The 20520-nt window shown below is 47.7% G+C and overlaps 1 protein-coding gene across 2 annotated transcripts; it reads right to left on the reverse strand.

The window, feature by feature from the left end:
• Nucleotides 1–188: 188 nt before the first annotated feature.
• On the reverse strand, nucleotides 189–20022 carry Pank3 (pantothenate kinase 3). Of its 2 annotated transcripts, none has more exons than XM_069993981.1 (7): nucleotides 19935–20022; nucleotides 12214–12566; nucleotides 9452–9705; nucleotides 6185–6361; nucleotides 4073–4196; nucleotides 2820–2945; nucleotides 189–1181 (listed from the first exon to the last, which is right to left on the reverse strand). In XM_069993981.1, the coding sequence occupies exons 1-7, from the start codon at nucleotides 19957–19959 to the stop codon at nucleotides 1131–1133; spliced, it is 1110 nt and encodes a 369-aa protein (XP_069850082.1). In that variant the 5' UTR covers nucleotides 19960–20022; the 3' UTR covers nucleotides 189–1130. The 2 variants fall into 2 exon arrangements, with proteins under 2 accessions (XP_069850082.1, XP_069850081.1); XM_069993980.1 differs by lacking the exon at nucleotides 19935–20022 and adding an exon at nucleotides 18042–18283.
• Nucleotides 20023–20520: the final 498 nt, after the last annotated feature.

A 20520-nucleotide genomic window follows, 5' to 3' on the forward strand; every position in this document is an offset into this window, starting at 1 on the left:
ACAATACTGGTTTAAGTACACACAGGCTCTCCCAAGCACACCAGAGGCGCTGGCAATTACACAGGTGAGCTCCCTGGCAGCCAGCCTGCATCCTGGACCCATGGTCCACCAACGTGTTGCTGGAGACAAACGCTCCAAAGGTCATCACCTTACAGTAAGTGAGCCGACGACAGAATACACCTGACCCATTTTGGAACTATAATGCTTTTTATTACCAGAATGTATCAAACACTGATCTTTTTATAACTCTGCAATTCTGCCTCAGATCCCCAGTTTCACAATATCCAAGTAGAAGTTGATTCTGTTGCAGTTTTTCAGAGCAGAATAAAATCTTTAGCTTTCATGGTTCCGATCTAATGAGAAGAAACATTGGCCTGAGATACACATGGCCACAAAAGAGCACAAAAAGTATGAATTTGCCCCAAGCACACTGTCTGCGCAGTCCAAGGACCCCATTAGACTCCAAAGGAAGGAAGCTTCCAATCTGAAAATATTAAACATGTTAACTTGTGTTGATTTAACTCAAAAATCAAAATATAATGTAATTTCCCAGGATTCTCCTGAGACTCAAGAGTTTTTCAAGTAAATCATCGTGGCGTTTGAGAAGAATCACATCTCTGGGGACAGGTCACCCCAACATGCTTTGTGACAGAGGATATGTTACAAAAACTACCATAACCAGTATTTAGCGCTGCCTTCACATTCCCAAAGTTTCCAACTAATCACCTAGATTGCCGATACAGTACAATCAGGGCGATACAGTGCGATACAGCGTAACCAGAACACACATAAAACAGATGTGGAACAAATACAACCAATTACTTCTCATACGCGAACCAGCTCTGAGACTTGAAGGTCTGTGTTGGAGCATATGGTACTACACTGTGAGCTACGGAAAATAAATAGATCTGTGTTGCGCTGCGGCAGGACACGGGCTATCTACAGACGGAGGACACGTCAATGAGGGATCTCCAGCAACTCCGCCCCAGCAGCAACGCTCCCAGCTGACCACACTGACATTGAGAGATCAACAGGAGCAGTGTGACTCTTTCATCCTTTGGTTCCCAGTCGCGGCGGTGCCCGGATGCCTGCCTGCGGCTTCAGCTACTTGAGCGGCAAGATCTGACATGTTAGCTGAAGTTTGGCAGTCCAAGAAGTGCACCAACCGCTCCGAAGTAGCCCTGTGTGATTTTGAACAACTGTTAGAGCAGGGCAGCTTTTAGGGCAATGTCAGCACTTTCCATTAAGCACAGATTTATGTGTCACCGATTTGTCGGCCGTAGGGCTTGAACCCGGGTCCTGGGTGCTGTCCCTGAGCTTTTTTGCTCAAGGTTAGCACTCAAGGTTGAACTACAGTGCCACTTCCAATTTTCTGGTGGTTAACTGGAGATAAGAGTCTTGCAATTTCCCGCCAGGCTGGCTTTGAACCATGATCCTCAGACTTCAGCCTTCTGAGTAGCTAGGATTACAGGTATGAGCCACAGTGCCTGCTTTTTTTTTTTTTAAATACCAAGCAATACTGAGCCAAGCACCATGATAGAGTGCCAGCCTTGAGCAAAAAGAGCTCAGGGACTAGTGCCCAGGCCCTGAGTTCAAGCTCCACGAGTGACAAAAAAAAAAAAAAAAAAAAAAAAGATAAAAAGTTTAAGCTCTTTCTGAACAGATATACATCCTTTTAATATAAAAAGCTTCCAAGACTACAAAGCAGCTGAGCTGAGGGTCTTGGGACCATTCAAATAATAATAAATCAAATAACCTCTGTGTTCTGCATGCTGGCTGGCTGCCCAGGCCTCGACCTGCCGTTCAGGGAGGGCAGCAGGAGGAACGCGGGCTTACAAGAGCAGAGCCAGATTCTGGATTCATTTTAGGAACTTACAATAAATAATATAACCAACTGACTTTGATTTAAAGTTAACTTTACTTAGCCCAGAGCATAACAAGGACTATTAACTGAATTAGAAACTGGATGTGAAGGAATTCACAAATTCCAAATGCTAGTGGTGGTAGGAGTCAGGTGGGGACCTCTGGTGGTAGAGTTTAATCAGAATTTCCTTGCTAAATGACCTATTTGTGTGATGAGCCACATTTATCATTTTAAATAATTTAACAAAGCAGAGTATCGACTGAGTCTTCTGCAGCCCTAGGTATCTAAAGAGCCGAGATACCTCATGTTGCTCACTTGCTCACAAGAACGAGGAAATCCTCATTCATAGTTCTCATGGTTGTTTTTGGCAGGACTGGGGTTTGAACCTAGAGCCACGCCCCTAAGCCCTTTTTTACTTTTTTCAGGCAAGCTACTGAGTTTTTGCCAAGGCCGGCCTCCAGGTCAGTCCTACTATTTATACCATCATGTCCAGCTGAAAAAAAAAAAGGAGGAATTTCCTTCAGCTCTCAGAGTGCAGTCCACGTCAGGGCTTCATCCCATCCTTCTGAGCTCTCAGCCAGCCAGAACATCACGATGTGCCCCTCCCTTTGTAGCAGACAGGAAGCACAAAGCCGGATACAGGGAGACCTGGTGTCCAGCTGTCTTTTGCTGGGTATGACCCTGAACTGTAATCCTAATCTCTGCTTCTCCAGTAGGATTACAGGCGTGAGCTACTGCACCCAGCCTGAAATTCTAACTGGAAGCCTGTAATCTCACCACCTAGAACATTCATTCAGGCAGGAGGAGAGATGCAAGAGCAACCAGATCTACAACATGTCTCAAGAAAAAAACCTAAAATGTAGTTTTACCTTACAAACACAAGGCATGAAGCAGCATGGAACATCGATATTTAAAAACAGATTGTTAAACAATTAATGAAACATAGTTGTCATACCTCATGCTCTAAAAACAATGCTTTCAATTGACCTTTGGACCAGTAATCCAATGCATAGGCCAAGAGCTTCATCGAGAGGGTGTTGACGCGTAAGAAGTTTCCGACAAAGACAACTCTGTTTATTTTCTGAGAGAACAAAGAGAGTGACTTGTAGAGGAGCCGCTGTGCAGCTGTTCAGAACGGCTGCCAGTCCATGCCCGCTCGGTCCCCGGAGCAAAGCTCTGCACATCCACACACCCGTGCGGGGCGGAGCCTGGATGCCAGGCGGCTAGCCCTGCAACGGCAGGTACCTCTCGCTGGGACCTGGCCGGGGAGGCCGTGCTGAGTGTGGCTGGAGGGGAGGAAACCCAAGGCCGTCTCAGAGCCCCAGTCTACTGTTCTCAGGTGGAGAACAGCAGTGCCCACCAACCTGCCTGTCCCCAGCCTGACCCACTGAGCCATTCTCCCTGCCACGATCCCACACTCGCAAAACACTCCCCAATCTCATTCTCATCCAGAGCCGGGGCTCTGTGTACTTGTTCCTGTGCCGCAGCCTCGCTCCTGCCTGCACGGCCGTGTCGGCAACATCTTGTCTTTGCCCACGGACTGCGTTTTCTCTCTTCCCCTTGGTTTCTAGTTGTTTGAAATCTTCCAAGATTCTCTATGAAGCACTGAGGAGTCATCGGACCAGATGTCTCTGCACCTCTATGCACACCAGGCCTTCTACACACACGGTCTTCCTTTCCCACTCAGCCACTAATGTACATTGAATGACTTATGCATATCCGCAGAATAATGCAACTTCTAAAGGGGAGGGGGACAGGCGGGATGGGGTTTTCAATCGATGAGTGAATGAACAAATCTTTCATCAAGAAGCAAAGCTCCTAGTTCATCCTACACACACATGCTTTTCAGTGCCAGCAGCACACACCCCTCACACAGCCCGTGAAGATGCAGTCTCGCTGTCCTCATAGCCCTGTACAATGCTGCTTGATCCACATGCAACAAGGCAGCACTGTAGAGAAGCCAAGGGCAGAGAGAACCTCTGAGCATGTCTTCCTCCACTTCCTCCAAATGGCCAAGGGTCAGAAAGAACCAGGAGGCGGTGGCTCAATGGCTACTTTAATCTGAATCGGCTATACTTTGTGTACAGCCAGTGGAACCATTACCCACAGAGCACACACACGAATCGAACACTTCTGTGCTACAGGCCTCCAGAAGAAAGCCCGATCAGATGCAGTCTGCAACAAATGAAGGATGTGACTTGTCTTTACCTCGTTAACTGCACACATCCGCGCCACAGAGCCAATGTTATTGGTGATGGTGACCAGTGTCGCTCTCGCCAGGTCCTCCTTACTGACGGCCTCGCGCTTCTCCTTGTAGATCATATTCCCAAAACTGCAGAGGAACAGGACGAAGCAACAGCTGGTCAAAGCCACAGCAACTGCCACGCTTCACCCATTACACCCACAATCTGGGCAGTGTGATCAGTCAGGGTGAAGCACAAAAACAGATCTATGCCGGGAATAAGCAAACGCTTATTAAGGAATATCTTTTACAGAACTCAGGTTATATTCAACCTCACAGAAAAGCACACACTGGGATGCTATAAAGAAGCAAAGATGATGAAGACATGTATGTTTAAACCTGATACTAAATGAGGAAATTAGAAGGCGATTACTTAAGAAGTGGAGAAAAAAAAATAGCAAAATCCATTTTGACTTACTCGTAAAAAGCCAAAATGTTTTCCAAGATTACCTAATCTTCAATGCCAAACTTGTCACTCAATACCACATTCATTACATGTACACAAGCATTCCACTAGAGACTCAAATGACATGAATTTCCTATTTTCTACTAGCCACACTGGAAGACAGCAATCCAAGTGCTAACCAGAATGGGAAAAAAAGCAAAAGCAAGTACAAGCTACCTTAGAAACAGAGGGAAAAAAAGAGTTGATAAGGCGTGATGGAAGCTTTTCCAGAGTAAAATGAACAGAAAAGCTACATTAAAAGAAAAGAAATCTTGGGCAGTAACAAAATGTGTTGGCATGGGAACATGTGTGTGACATTACAAGTAACAGCACAGGGTCCAAACACAGGGCCAGCTGAGGGGCACCCCGGAGGGAGCCCCAAGCCCACCGACACCAGTTCTCACAGAACAGGACAACAAAGCAAAAGAACATTGAAGAACACTTAAAAAGCAGTGCAGAACATATACGACCAAGACTTTCAAAATGTCGGAAAGGAATGAAAGAAGCCTTAAACAAATATATAAACTAAGTTTTACAAAAGGGAGATAAAACACCATAAAGATGTCACTGTCACTAACATATAAGTATAATAAAATTACTAAAAATATAAGCCTTTTCATTTACAGTAGGAAAAATGATTGTGAATTTCATATAGAAAAATCAAAATGGCAACAGGAGACTGGCTGTTGTAACATCAAGTATACTTTACACTTCTACTAATAAGAGTCAGGTGTCTGTGTACCAGTAAAGTAGCAAAAAGCAGCCAGGGTACGGCAAGAACAAGCAGAAGTCATCGGACATCACTGGAGTGATAAAGAGCTATATAAATTGTAGGGTGCATCAAAGGGAAAAAAATCGAAAAACCTCCAACTAGATATGCACCTCACATAAAATTGCAAGATAAATTAAAGATTTCTATTAAATCAAAGATAGAAATTGTAAAACACTGAAGCACCAGAAGAATACAAGGCTCTACTCCTTTATATATTGGGAATGTGAAGACTTACTTACTATGCATCATTATCCTGAAGCCATAAAGGAAAAGACTGATCAATCAACTGTGCGACAATCCAACAGAGAAACAGAACATAACAGTCACGCACACAGAGTAACATGTTTATTCCTGACCTCACTGTTAGTAGAAATGTACGTTAAGGCTCACTATCTATGCCACTAGTCCATCAGATTACAGGAAGGCCCTCCTTCAGCTCCTCATCTTCTGTAGCCTAACACCCCAACAGCAGTTACCCCCCTGGCTTTGGGACACAGGAACAGAGTGAGAATGTGACTTCAACATGGAATTATGCTTATGCTACATGGCCACTTTAGAGCACATACAGGATGCTGTATATAGTAGTGTAAAGTATAAAAGTATGTCAATGAAATTCTTTGTTTAGAAAAGATAATAAGGATATCCATATTTGCATAGAGAAAAGCTGGAAGGAGATTTCAGAATAAGTAAAAGTAGTTTCTTAGAGGCATACTTGTGATAAACTTGTAGAGTTAATTTTTACACTATTTCAATGTCCCAAACTCAAAACCATACAGAACAAAAATCTCCTGTACAATCCCTGATACACTGCTTTCCAAGAACAATAAACAACTAGAGCAGTAACACAAAGGTTAAACTTACCTAGATGCTACAGCCCAACCTGGTAGACCAAATCTTTCATAATCGCCTCCGTAAATGTCCCGGACCAGCTTGTCGGCCTGGGTGCTGTCACCTTTGGATGCCATTTCCAGAGCCTCTTCAAAACTTTCACAGCCAGTCAATAAACTGCACAGGCCCAGAAAGGTGCCACCTCCGAGGCTAGAGAGAAGTAAAAAAACTTGCTAGATTGTACTTATACACAGCAATCTGTCTCCATGGTGAAAAATGCAGCTTTCACTTACCAAAAAAAAAAAAAAAAAAAAAACTAAAATGTCAACATCATGAAAGGGCAAGAAAAATTGCTGCGTGAAACCAAGAATGAACTGGGCACTGGGGCACTTGGGATTAACACCTCACATTCTGGTGTGTGTGTGTGAGAAAGGGCTGCTAACAGGAAGGGTGTGGTAGCTCATGCCTATAATCCCAACACCTCCGGAGGCTCAGGTAGTAGGACAAGTAGTCACGGGCCAGCCTGTGTGACTTACTGAGCTCTGTTACTTAAGGAGTGGGGTGGGAATGCTAAAAATTCTACCATGAAGGATATGAAGGAAATCTGTTATCTTAAATGGCTTACAAGAAATGACTTTGTGAAGGGCCTGTTTCCTTACCATACTCCTGTGATGAAATCAATGTGATGTGACAAGCTACTATTTAACATGACCCAGCCCAGAGGGTCAGGAGAAGCATACAACGGGTCATCATGTCAACAACAGAAACTAACCTGCGACTAAAATTTTGAAAAAAAATACTTGCAACATGAAATTATGTCTCTCCGATCTCTAACCTATTAATCTTTGATCCCTGGTCATCCCTAAACCCTGCTAAGTTTAGTTAATAGTTAAAGCTAGTAAAACCATACTCTGTAGAAGAATTCTCTGGTATAGAGTTACAGTGAAGGTGGGCTTCTAACCCCTACAATAATAAATTACTACATTTAAGTGTCACAGCAGGCGTACTAATTTAAAATTGAAAAATCAATCTAATCTCAAGTATTTCGAAATCTTTCTTCCTTACTACACAGGAGCTTCCATTTCTTAAAAACGGATGAAATTGGGCTGGGAAGGTGGCTCAGTGGTAGAGTGCTTGCCTCACATACATGAGGCCCTGGGTTCCATTCCTCAGCACCACATACACAGAAAAAGCCAGAAGTGGGCGCTGTGGCTCAAGTGGTAGAGCGCTAGCCTTGAGCTGAAGAGCTGACGGACAGCGCCCACAGCCAGAGTCAAGCTCCAAGACCAACAAAAACAAAAACAAAAAACTGATGAAACTACCCTCACCAGAGACTCAGAAAGCTGTGCAGAGGCTTAGTTATGTAAGTCAGGCAATGAACACGTTTCTTCTTGAACAGTGTCACCTCTTCCCGCCCTTTCTCCCGGTTTTCTCCCTGCCCCAATTTCAACACAGTATCTTAGTGAGTATCACTGCTGCATTTGTTCAGCCTCTGTCCCACCATTTCCATGCTCCCTTTCTTACCCCACCAAGAAAACCAAGTTTATATACAGGACAAAAAGGACTGAAAATAAAAATAGTAACAAAGGGGAAAAAAAGTAAAATAACAAAAACCCTCTTTTCTGTTTCTTGGAATTCACCTCAATCAACGTCATTTTACATGATGGTATGCATCTAGCTGTGGAGACTGTGTGCTCCTCTCCTAAGCATACCCTCAGGATGGTCTTTTCCTGTGCATGTTCTAAGTAGGTATGGCTTATTTGCAAACATTAACTTTACTCTATTAAGGGAATCCACACTAAATTCATACTATAAGAATTAAGTACAGCCAGGAGTCAGTGGCTCACGCCTGTCATCCTACCTACTCAGGAGGCTGAGATCCGAGGATCTCAGTTCAAAGCCAGCGTGGTCAGTAAAGTCTGTGACTTTTATCTCCAATGAACCATTAGAAAACCAGAAGTGGTGCTGTGGCTCAAGAGTGCTCGCATTGAGCTGAAGAGCTGAGGGATAGCGCCCAGGCCCAGAGTTCAAGCCCTGTGACCAACAACAACAAAAGAATTAACTACACTATGGGGCTGGGAAGGTGGCTCAGTGGTAGAGCACTTGCCTTGCATGCATGAGGTCCTGGGTTCGATTCCTCAGTACCACATAAGCAAAAAGAAAAAAGCCGGACGTGGCGCTGTGGCTCAAGTGGTAGAGCGCTAGCCTTGAGCTGAAGAGCTGAGGGACGGCGCCCAGGCCCAAAGTTCAGGCCCCACGACTGGACCCAAAAAAAATTAAAAAAAAAAAAAAATTAACTACACTATCCCATACTATAATTCAAATGGGAAAATGCTGAGGACACAGCAAGGCTTTATTAACAAGTAAAAAGTAGTCAAAGAAAAAAGTGCTTTGGAAAACAAAAGGAACAAAATATAAACAGGTATACTTTTGATATCAACAGAGCACTGCTGCTTCTGTGAGTGCTCTTCTGCTAAAACGTTACTCTAATCATTGTCGGTAAAAATGCACTTAGCAATATGGAAATTCTAATACTGAGCAATAATGAACAGTTAGGGATTTGGGTTTTTGAGTCTTCATAGTATATTTTTAAAAAGTACAGGGCTGGAGGTTTGGCTCAGCAGCTAAGAGCACATGCTTAGTAACCACAAGGTCCTAAGTTCAAATCTCAGTTCTAACAAAACAAAAGCCATATAGACTTGAGCTAAAGAGCTCGGGGACAGCGCCTAGGCATAGAGTTCAAGCTGTAGGACCCACCAAAAAAAAAAAAAAAAAAAAAGGCAGGCGCCAATGGCTCACACCTGTCATCCTAGCTACTCAAAAGGCTGAGATCTGAGGATCATGGTTCAAAGCCAGCCCAGGGAAGGAAAAGTCTGTGAGACAATAAATCACTCAGAAAACAGGAAGTGGTGCTGTGCCTCAAGTGGTAGAGTGCTAGCCTTGAGCTGAAGAGCTGAGGGACAGTGCCCAGGCCCAGAGTTCAAGCCCTTTGACCGACAAAATAAGAGTACTATCTGTAACACAGAATTTATCTTTAGATTTTGTTGCTGCACTAATAGCTGTCATTTTCCTGGTAACACTAGCATCAATACATGTGTTTTTCAGCTGGGGAAGTAGCTCAGTGTACAGCACTTTTGAATGAGGCATGACTGAGGGCCTTGATTTGATCCCCAGCATTGGATACAGGCAGGCACGAATGCATACACACACACACACACACACACACACTCTCTCTCTCTCTCTCTCTCTCTTTCTGAGAAGCTACTGTGAAAGCTGTAACAAAACCAAAGGATGACTGACCTGGTCCCAGTCACACGTTTGTAGCTGTCTTTGGAATGCACCGCCAGAATACTGACTCCAGAGCCAATGTTCACCACCAGGAGTGGATAAGGGTCATCCAGGTTAAAAGGCATCTTTTGGCATCGCTCAGGTTCCGAGGCATTGGCAAAATAATAGCACTCTGCTTGCCCATTGAAGCTGACAGAATCTATGTACAGCAAGCCCTTTACAAGGCAGTCAAGTTCATCCAGTTTGTGTAGGTGGAGGTTTCCAATCTGTACGACAATCCAAAAATAAAACTGGGTTAAAAAGAGGATCCATTGAAAACTTTCAGGCACCTGACAAAACTTCAGTATCACCTGTGACACAGCACTTTCCCGTTTCGTGCCTCATTTCTCAGGGCTCTGCCTCTCTGCTGGGAACTGTTGTTTTCAAAGACAGCCACAGGCAGGGGCCACACTGACATCCTGTGGGCAAGAAGCTGGATGCCACCCAACTGCCAAAGTGCAACAGAATCTCTAGACTGCCCATGCCTGCCCTGTGAGACACTGCCGTGGGGGCAGTAGGAAAGTCTGATGATCTAGATTTTCATAAGCATGCATTTACCTACCAATATATACACAAATGTCAGGCGTTCTTTAGCAGATATAGTGAACATAGAACTTACTTACCTGTGCCCTCTGTTGTTGGGAGAGGTTTAGGGAGTACTACCAGAATTTGAACTCAAAGCCTTACTTACTTACACTATCTAGGCAAATGCCTCTACCCCTTCAGCCATACTACTTGTTGGTTTTCCTTTTGCCTGGGCAGGCAGACTGTGATCTTCCTATACCTCTCCCTAGTTCAGATTACAGATGTGAAACACTGTGGCTTTTTTGTTTAGATGGGAGTCTTTTTAGCTGGTCTTGGACCTTGATCCTCCTGATCTCCACTTTCTGAGTAGCTCAGATGACAGGCTTCAGCTGTCTGTGGAGTTCTACCAAGTGCTATTCAGCATGACGCCACTGATTCACTCATCAAATGACCTGGCAGTTATACCTTTAGCATTCAGAATTCCGCAAAAGTAATCTTGGCTACCAATGGTAAATTAATAGCTAGCTGGGTGCTCGCATATATGTGCAAGCATTTAGCTAATTCATTAGTCCTGTGTTCTAATTATACAAAAGCGTCTGTGAGCAGATAGATACATCCCTGCCTTTGCATTGCAATTTGGGTAGCTGAATGAAACTATTACATTCATTTCAGGTTAGAAAGGAGTGAATTATAACATTTTACTTTTACCTAGAATTTACTATGGGCTTTAAATTACCAAACTCTTATTCCTAGCTTTATTCTTCCACTCTTTAGGCCTGGATATCAACAAACCAAAATTATAAATACTAGAAAATAGCTACATTTGGGCTGGGAAAGTGGCTCAGTGGTAGAGCGCTTGCCTTGCATGCATGAGGCCCTGGGTTCGATTCCTCAGCACCACATAAGCAGAAAAAGCTAGAAGTGGCACTGTGGCTCAAAGTGGTAAAGCGCTAGCCTTGAGCTAAAGAGTTGAAGGACAGTGCCCAGGCCCAGAGTTCAGGCCCCATGACCGGCAAAAAAAAAAAAAGAAAAAAAAAAGAAAACAGCTACATTAAAAAAAAAATTGGGACTCCATATTTGGATGACAGTATGTTTAATAGCCAGGGTGAGAAGTGGCTTTAAGCATATTAGCAAACACTAACTATCCCACCAGCAGGCAAGGTGGTGCGCACCTTCAATCCTAGGTACTAAGGAAGTGGGGACAGAAGGATCCTGAGTCTCAGGATAGTTAAGAAAAGTTGGGTGAGAATGAGATTCAAAATCATAAAAGCTAGGCACCTGTGGCACTAGCCTGCATCCTAGCTACTCAAGAAGCTGAGATCTGAGGGCCATGGCTCAAAGCCAGCCCAAGCAGGTAAATCCGTGAGACTCTTATCACCAATTAACCACCAAAAAGCAGACATGGAGCTGTCACTCAATTGACAAAGCACCTGCTAAGCAAGCGTGTTGAGCCCCAGTACCATAAATTAAAAATAAATATGTATCTAAAATGTCCTGGCTGCCAGTTTGTGAAATTCATGTTCAAATGACTCAAACGGAAATTAAATCAGTACTTTTCAGCATAAGAAAAACAATTTCTTGGGGCTGGGAAGGTGGCTCAATGGTAGAGTGCTTGCCTTGCATGCATGAGGCCCTGGGTTCCATTCCTCAGCCCCACATAAGCAGAAAAGGCCGGAAGTGGCGCTGTGGCTCTAGTGGTAGAGCGCTAGTCTTGAGCTGAAGAGCTGAGGGACAGCGCCCAGGCTCAGAATTCAGGCCCATGACCGACAAAAAAAAAAAAAAAAAAAAAAAAAGAAAGAAAAAGAAAAACAATTTCTTTTTCAAAAAAGTAAAGCCAAATTTCAGTTGCCCCCAAATCCCAACTCTCAACTTATGAAGGAGACTGGCAGTTTTGCAACCTCTAACATGTTAACAACAGATCAGCACTCAATCAGAGTTTGGCCAGATCACCAAGACAGGAAACTTGTGCACTAAACAAATGGTTCTGGAGAGACGCCCTGGGAGGGCTGGCTCTGGGAGCAGAACTGAGTGTGCGGAGCTATGTACATCTGACCCCAGACCCTGCAGCGTCAGCACCTCTCAAACCCTCCAGTTTCACCACATACCAGGGACACCACCCAGTCCAGGTTTCCTCTGTGGGATCCAGATTCATATTTCAAAACTAAACACAGCAAGCTTCAATCATTGGTTTTCAAGTCACAAATACCTACTGTGCGAAAATCTTTTTCAAACTTGTAAGCACCACCTCCGGTAGCACATAGCACCGTGTGTAACGTGGAGAAGTTTTTATCTCTTCCCATTTGGATAAAGGTAGGCAGGTCCTGGGTTGGAAATCTGATAAAGTGCAAGTTCCCCCTTCGCCCAAACAGAGTCAAGTCCTTCAGTTCAAGGTGCACATCCCGGACGCCAGTGGACCCGTAGGCCACATTAGAAGTCAGGTATTTCCGAATACTTTTTAAGCTCTCCACCTCCTCTTGCTCTTCCTCAGCAGTGATATCAATGGGTTCAAAATATGAGAGCTTCACCAGAGTCCCCCCGATGTCCATGCCAAACCACGGGAAAGCTGCGAATGGGAGAAACACATTCATTTTAGAAATGCACATTAGGAACTAATTGGCCATGAACTTCACTCATCCTGAACTAGGCACTCAGTCACCAACAGTTAGTAGGTGAAACATACCTCCCACATGTAACTTACCTTTTCCTTCAGCTTTGTGCATGTTCTAAAAAACATAGGACACTTAGGGATGGCTCAGAGCCTTTCAATTCATGGTCTGATAGATACGCTTTATTTACTATGTACTCATCCCATGTTCCAGGTGAATGAATTTGAGTCAACAACTAGGGTATCACATCTGTTCTATATTTTAATATAGTAAAATTGCCCCGTAATCCACCCAGTAGCCCACGGGAGAAGTGCCTCCTTACAGAAGTCTTTTTGCTCGTTAGGCGCTGGGTCTCTGGGCACGGCTGGTTAATTATGGTGGAGGTATGTCTTGTCAGGGCCAGGCACGTTTGGGCTGCACAGTGTTTCAGGCGTGGAACAGGCTGCCCTGTGAACTGAACTGTGTGACTCTGGAGAATCCATTAAGCTCCCCAGGTATCACTTCCAACTCCCTTCAGGGAGTAATTATTGAATATCTCCTCTCCATCAGGGAACCGAAACGTAACATGAGTAAAACTTGTTCCCACAGAGAGCTGACGGCAGGAGACTATAAACACAAGTGCAGGAGGAGGAGACAGGACACACCACACCTGCGGCATGGGTCAACAGGTGAGCGCTGCATCTTTGCTCTAGTTTAGTGAGAGCAGTACTAAACACATCCCAAGGTAAAGATGCACAGCTGATGAGGAGAATGGAACTTCCTCTACAGACAATCTGTACACTTAATATTCTCAGCAAGAGAGCGTAAAGTAGCGTCCTTGGTGGCAGACTGAAGAAGTGGGCCTTGTGATGTGCCTGTGAAGTATGGCTGCAGCACCCTAAATCTACACAGGACAAAAGCTTACCTATGCTTGGGGCCTTGCTCCAGAGGCAAGAACCTTTAAAAGTGTGCGTTGCAACAAAATACGTTTACAGTTTTATGTAAAAATTGTCAAGAAAATCATGTTTTCACGGAACGTTCTATAATTCTGCCTTTTTTTTGCCGGTCGTGGACCTGAACTCTGGGCCTAGGCGCTGTCCCTCAGCTCTTCAGCTCAAGGCTAGCGCTCTACTGCTTGAGCCACAGCGCCACTTCTGGCTTTTTCTGTTTATGTGGTGCTGAGGAATCGAACCCAGGGCCTCATGCATGCAAGGCAAGCGCTCTACCACTGAGCCACCTTCCCAGCCCTGTTTTTACTTGTCGGTCGTGGGGCTTCTGGGCACTGTCCCTGAGCTCATCAGCTCAAGGTTAGCACTCTACCACGTGAGCCACAGTGCCACTTCCAGTTTTCTGGTGGTTAATTGGAGAGGAGTCAAGGAGACTTTCCTGCCCCGATGGCTTTGATGTGATCCTCAGATCTCAGCTTCTTGATAGCTAGGATTACAAGGCGTGAACTACTGGCACCTGGCTTATAGTTCTACTTTTATTCCTACTTTATTACTTGAAATGTGTATATGTATAGCATTAGAAAATAAAAAGTGACTCAATGAAAAAGGAGTCTATATATTTCTCTATTCTAGAATTTCCACATTTACTAGGATTAGCTGTGATTTTGAATGTGCAGGAGGAATAATTCTCATCATTTTCTAGAGAGCTCACACTTTTCTTCAGACAGGGCTTCACTTACATGCCAGGACACCGATCCTCCTTAGCACAATAAAGAAGCAGAAGAAACCAATTTTTCATTTTTTGTGAAGTGGCTAGCTATAAAATCCATCTTGAATGAACATGGTGGCAATTATTTACAAAAATCAATGACTAAGCCAGGCACCGGTGGCTCACGCCTGTAATCCTAGCTACTCAGGAGTCTAAGATCTGAGGATCATGGTTCAAAGCTGGCCCGGGCAGGAAAGTCTGAGAAACTCTTATCTCCTATAAAAACCACCAGAAACCGGAAGGGCACTGTAGCTCAAGTGGTAGAGTGCTGGCCTTGAGCTGAAGAGCTGAGGGACAGTGCCCAGGCCCAGAGTTCAAGCCCCACGACCGACAAAAAAAAAGTGACGGCTACATCCCTGAATAAATTCTTCTAGTTTATTAGGCAATATAGAGTTCCTGCTATAAGAGATGGTTTCCCTGCCCCTGCCTGTCACTCTGTTCAAACAGTATTTAGCAGCAAGAAACAACACTTCCATTAAGAAGGATGGACACTGACACCAAGAATGTTTCCTTGGGTAAGCACCCTTAGGAGATACTCCTTTAGAACGGTCTCAAGTCTACTAAGGACACATGCGACTAGGGACTTTATGACAAACACAAGATAGAAAACAAATGAATGCTCTGACACTTCCTAAGCAAGATGAATTGTTTGACCTACACATTCTTCTAGATTTTGTGGAGTGGGTGGAAATTACACAAGTAACATTTTGGCACAGAAAAATTTCCACAAGGTAAGATTATTTATGCTAAAGACCTTTATTTTAAAAAAATTTGGAACATATTAAAACCCCTTATTCACACCACTATTATTATTATTATTACCATGGCAGTATTGGGATGAACCCAGGGCCTTGGGTATGCTTCTCAAAAATCCTTACAAATAAAAACTGGCATTTTGAAATACACCAGTATTCACCTTCATACGTTCACTCCTTAGTTTTAGGTAAAGTTTGTTTTCCTTAATAAATCACTTGTTTTGACTAGAAGTTATGAGAAACTATTGCCTCCAAAAGCACCTAATTATCTACTAGAGATGATCATTTCTACATAACTGCTAAATTTACAAAACAGATCAATCAAATTACACAGAAGCAAATTACACATAGATGCTATATACACAACTAGCAGTGCTTAACCCAAACTTGAAGTTCCTTATCCTTACTACCTGGCTCATCAAAGTACTGATTCAAAGCCTACATTACATCACAGGTAAATATATCTTAACCTTGTCAATCTTGTTACACTGTCATACAGGTAAGCTAAACACAAGCTGAAAACCTTAAGAAGTCGTGTCAGTCATGGAAGAGGGTTGAACTAACACGTGATCAGAAGGCTAGTTACACAAACAATGATCAAAGCAATTCTCTATGAAAGTTTCTAGCTAATATTTACATGTGCTTTATGATCCGGTAATATTCTGGCCAAGTATCTAGGAGTAATGTGTGAAGCTAAAGGCAAGTATTAGCCAGAAGGATTTACAGTCACCTCTAAACATATGAAGTACCTTCCATGTACCATGTGACAAATAGCTGTGTAACTATTTGAAAACACAATCCATTCAAAGTTCATTTTAAAACACAACAAGCTGGAGGTGTGGCCCAGCTGGTAAATCACTAGCCAATGAGTGAAAACTGCAGGTACCAAGTTCAGACCTAAAACAAACCTAAAAGACCCACAACATAATTGTGTTAGATAACTTAAATGGATTAAAAACAGTACAACAACATTTGTCAGTTGTATTTCCAGAGCAGACTATCTTCCTTCCCAACACAAAACAAGACAAATCTGAATTCCTTACAATAAAGAACTAGCAGACCTTTAAGCTGGGAATTTTAGTCTTCTAAATCATATTAACTGACCAGTGTTTCTGTAAGACTCTATTTTAAGATCAATGGTTTCATAATGCACTACAATAAACACTTTTTTTGGCCAGTCCTGGGCCTGGCACTGTCCCTGAGATTCTTTTGCTCAGAGCTAGCACTCTACCACTTGAGCCACCTTCTCAGTTCCTAGTTTACAAACTTGAGCCACTTCTGGTTTTCTGGGAGGTAAGAGTCTCATGGACTTTCCTGCCGGGGGCTGGCGTTGAACCTCAATCTTCAGATCTCAGCCTCCTGAGCAGCTAGAATGACAGGCATGAGCCACTGGCGCCCGGCTTAGGCCACGGTCATCAGGAACCGGAACACGAGTATGTCTCGAACCCTTTCTGCCAAATGAGAACCACAGACAGACAGACAACTGTGTGCCTGTGTGTGTGTCCAGGACTCCTCATCCCTGCAGTGTGTTCAGCTGTGTGTGTCCAGGACTCCTCATCCCTGCAGTGTGTTCAGCTGTGTGTCTGTGTGTGTCCAGGACTCCTCATCCCTGCAGTGTTCAGCTGTGTGTGTCCAAGACTCCTCATCCCTGCAGTGTGTTCAGCTGGGTGTGTGTGTGTGTGTGTGTGTGTGTGTGTCCAGGACTCCTCATCGCTGCAGTGTGTTCAGCTGTGTGTGTGTGTGTGTGTGTGTCCAGGACTCCTTATCGCTGCAGTGTGTTCAGCTGGGTGTGTGTATGTATGTCCAGGACTCCTCATCCCTGCAGTGTGTTCAGCTGGGTGTGTGTGTGTGTGTGTCCAGGACTCCTCATCCCTGCAGTGTGTTCAGCTGTGTGTGTGTGTGTGTGTGTGTCCAGGACTCCTCATCCCTGCAGTGTGTTCAGCTGGGTGTGTGCATGTGTGTCCAGGACTCCTCATCCCTGCAGTGTGTTCAGCTGGGTGTGTGCGTGTGTCCAGGACTCATCGCTGCAGTGTGTTCAGCTGGATGTGTGTGTGTGTGTCCAGGACTCCTCATCGCTGCAGTGTGTTCAGCTGGGTGTGTGTGTGTCCAGGACTCCTCATCCCTGCAGTGTGTTCAGCTGGGTGTGTGTGTGTGTGTGTGTCCAGGACTCCTCATCCCTGCAGTGTGTTCAGCTGGGTGTGTGTGTGTGTGTGTGTCCAGGACTCCTCATCGCTGCAGTGTGTTCAGCTGTGTGTGTGCGTGTCCAGGACTCCTCATCGCTGCAGTGTGTTCAGCTGGGTGTGTGTGTGTGTGTGTCCAGGACTCCTCATCCCTGCAGTGTGTTCAGCTGGGTGTGTGTGTGTGTGTGTCCAGGACTCCTCATCGCTGCAGTGTGTTCAGCTGTGTGTGTGTGTGTCCAGGACTCCTCATCCCTGCAGTGTGTTCAGCTGGGTGTGTGTGTGTGTGTGTGCGTGTCCAGGACTCCTCATCCCTGCAGTGTGTCCAGCCGGGCAGGGGCAGGGCTGTCGCGTGTCACCAGGCCACGCTCCCAGCGCCAGGTCGGGCCATGGCGGGCCATCTGTTGACTGACAGCGACGAGGGCTGGCCGGGAAGCCCGGGCCGGTGTGTGCCGGGTTCCCCAGGCTCGGCCCCGGGCCCGGCCGAGCACTGGACGGGGAGCCTGGGCGGCTCACGTGACGACAGCAGCGTCGGCCCCCGCGTTCCCGGGACGGGCGTCGGGGGGAGAACGGCCGCTCCCCCGCCCCCCGGCCCGGCGTCGCGCCCCGGAACCCCGCGGAGCGGAGAAACGGCCCCGGGCTGGCCGGCCGCCGCGGCCGCCTTCCGGGCGCCAGCGCCTCCGTCCGCCCCGCGAGTGCGCGTGCGCGGGGAGGGGGCGCGCGCGACCTCTGACCTCCGACCCCGCGCGCCGCCGCCGCCGCCGCCCGCGCGCCCCCTCCCGCCCCACCCCGCCCCGCTCCTTACAGGGCTTCTTGGCATCCTTGATCTTCATGGCGGCGGCCGGAGCGGCGAGCGGCAGCCTCGGGGCCGAGCTCGGGGCGGACGGGCGGCGGCCGGGGCCGCGCGGCCAGGCCCGGCCGGGTCCTCCCCTCAGCCCGGGCGGGGCGGGCCCAGGGCGGGGCGGCGACGCCCGGCCCAGCGCGGGGTGGGGCGGCCGGGCCCGGGCGAGCTGGGGAAGGCCGCCGGCCTCGCCGCTCCGGGGCCCCCCCGCAGCTGCTCCGAACAAAAGGCCCCGGTGCCCCGAGCCGCCGCCGCCGCCGCCGCCGCCGCCGCCGCCGCACTGAGGACTCGCCCGCCCAGGCCGCGCGCTCACGTGACGCGAGCCCACCCTTCCCCGCCCGCTCGTCCGAGCGGCTGCTGGGAAGTGTAGTTCTCCTCGTCCGGAGACTCCACTCTCTGGCTACGGCTGTGCAGACGGACTACAAAGTCCAGGGTGCACCGCGGCCCCCTTCTCCGAGCCTCGCTCTCCCCCCCGCCTCCCCACCGCCCCCCAGCCTCTTCCGGAGATCGCCTCAGAGTGGTCCCAGGAAGGAGTGGGCGGGGCCCCAGTCACGCCAGCCGCCAGGCCACCAATAGCGGCCGAGGTGGGCGGGGCGGGCGAGCTCGGGGCCGCGGCGGGAAAGGCCGGGCGGGAGCTCCGCGGGGCTGCTCCGTCCGTCCTTCCGTCCGTCCGGTTCCCGCTGCCCCGCCGGCCCCCGCGGGCCCCGGGCTTCCCCGAGAAGCGGGCCTTCGCGCCGTGGGGAAAGCGCAAGCGTTTGCGAGTTCAAGTCCTTCCGAGGGAATCAGGGCGGGCCTGGCCGCGGCCCCCCAACAACAACAACAACAGTAATAGTAATGATGAGGATGCCGCGGTGGCGCCGCCAGGGCCCGCGTCCTGCCAGCCCGCCGTGGCCAGGCTCGCCCTGGGACGCGGTCGCTGCACCTGCGGCCCCTAGCGCTTGCCAGCCTGGCCCCCATGACAAAGGGGAAACTGAGTCACAGGCAGGAAGGCTAGGTGCTCCGTTCCCGCAGCCAGGCCTGGACGCCCCTCTGTGCCCCCCCAGGAGGGCAAAGGGGTTAGCCCTGGGGAATCCTGGGGGGCCTGGGGGCCCGGGAGGGGGCCTGGGGCTGGCCCTGGGGAATCCTGGGGGCCCTGGAGGGTCCTGGGGACTCCTGGGGGTTCCTGGGGATTGCGGAGTTCTCCCCAGGTCCAGGAATCCAGGGACTTGAGCAGGTGGTTGGGGCTGCAGTGACGGCCAGCTTCCTGTTTTGCCAGAGCCCGGCTATCCTCCCTGCAGACCCCCCCCCCCCCCCAGCCTTCCTGCCAAAGGCCAAGGACACTCATTCTTGGATACACAACATTAGGGGCAGATGAGAAGAAACATATATGTCTGCCCCACCAGGAACCAAATGAGTGTGTGTGTGTGTGTGTGTGTGTGTGTGTGTGTGTGTGTGTGAACTCAGGGCCTGGGTGCTGGCCGTCCCTGAGCTTTTGTGCTCAAGGCTGGTGCTCTACCTCCTTGAGCCTCAGCTCATCTTCTGGCTTTTCTTTTTTGGTGGTTCATTGGAGCTAAGAGTCTCACAAGACTTTCCTTGCCAGGGCTGGCTTCCATCAACAGCCCTCGGATCTCAGCCTCCTGAGTAGTTCAGGAAATAGGAAGGCGTGAGCCACTGGCACCCCACACAAATGATTCTGAGGGCCTGCTATGGGACGGGTTCTCCCTGGAAGGCAAAACTCAGGCTTGAGTTTTAAAGTTCCCAATGTGTCAGAAGTTGGGGCTTAGGGGAGGGGGTGATTAGGTCTGGAGCCCCCTCCCACCCCCCCCACCCCGGCCCAAAACAAGAAAGGTGATTTGTGCCATATCCCACCATGCTGACCTTTGTCCCTGTGGTGATTTGTCATCCTTACTTCCAAGTGCCCAGGTAGGAGACGTGGCAGCTCCGAACTGAGTGGTGAACTTCACTTTTTCTTCCTGTTTACAATTCTGTTGCTTTTCCATCCCCTACAGAACTGTAGATATTCTAGAATGATCCTGCTTCCCATCATTTCATTGAGAGTCAGGACTTCTGATCTGACACACACTCCTATGAGTGTGCCTCACAGTTGGATCTCTGAGCCTCCTGTGAACGCACACCAAGTTCCCGAGGGACGCGATCTCTGCACGGTTTCCGGCCTCTCTTTGATAGTCTGAGGGGAAGGGATGTCCAGGCCCCCTGACAGGCCTAAAGGGGAGCTGGAAACGATTCTCATGGCAACGTGAGTACATTTGGGGCAGGAGCCGTTCCCAGTTTCTGTGGCCACAGAGGTGAGAGCACCCGTGGGTGATGTAAAAGTTGTGGCTTCAGCTGTGTTGTTCTCAGAAAGAATCACACACAGTCACTTCAATAGGGATGTGCCAAGAAGAGCCTGAGCAGCAAGCAGCGAGGGTTCTGGTCCTTTAGCTGTGGGACAGCTGGGACAGTC

Source organism: Dipodomys merriami, unplaced genomic scaffold (genome assembly GCF_024711535.1).
Source record: "Dipodomys merriami isolate MVZ:Mamm:240054 unplaced genomic scaffold, mDipMer1.0.p SCAF_44, whole genome shotgun sequence".
Taxonomy (NCBI): domain Eukaryota; kingdom Metazoa; phylum Chordata; class Mammalia; order Rodentia; family Heteromyidae; genus Dipodomys; species Dipodomys merriami.

What these genes read in the sequence shown, in the direction of transcription:
- Pank3 (XM_069993980.1), bottom strand. Translation starts at nt 18,069, where the DNA reads ATGAAGATCAAGGATGCCAAGAAGCCCT. An exon ending in AAACGTGTGACTGGGACCAG is followed by an intron (nt 6,362 to 9,451) that starts GTCAGTCATCCT and finishes ACTTCTCTCTAG; the next exon opens with CCTCGGAGGTGGCACCTTTC. An exon ending in CATTGTTTTTAGAGCATGAG is followed by an intron (nt 1,182 to 2,819) that starts GTATGACAACTA and finishes AAAATCACACAG; the next exon opens with GGCTACTTCGGAGCGGTTGG.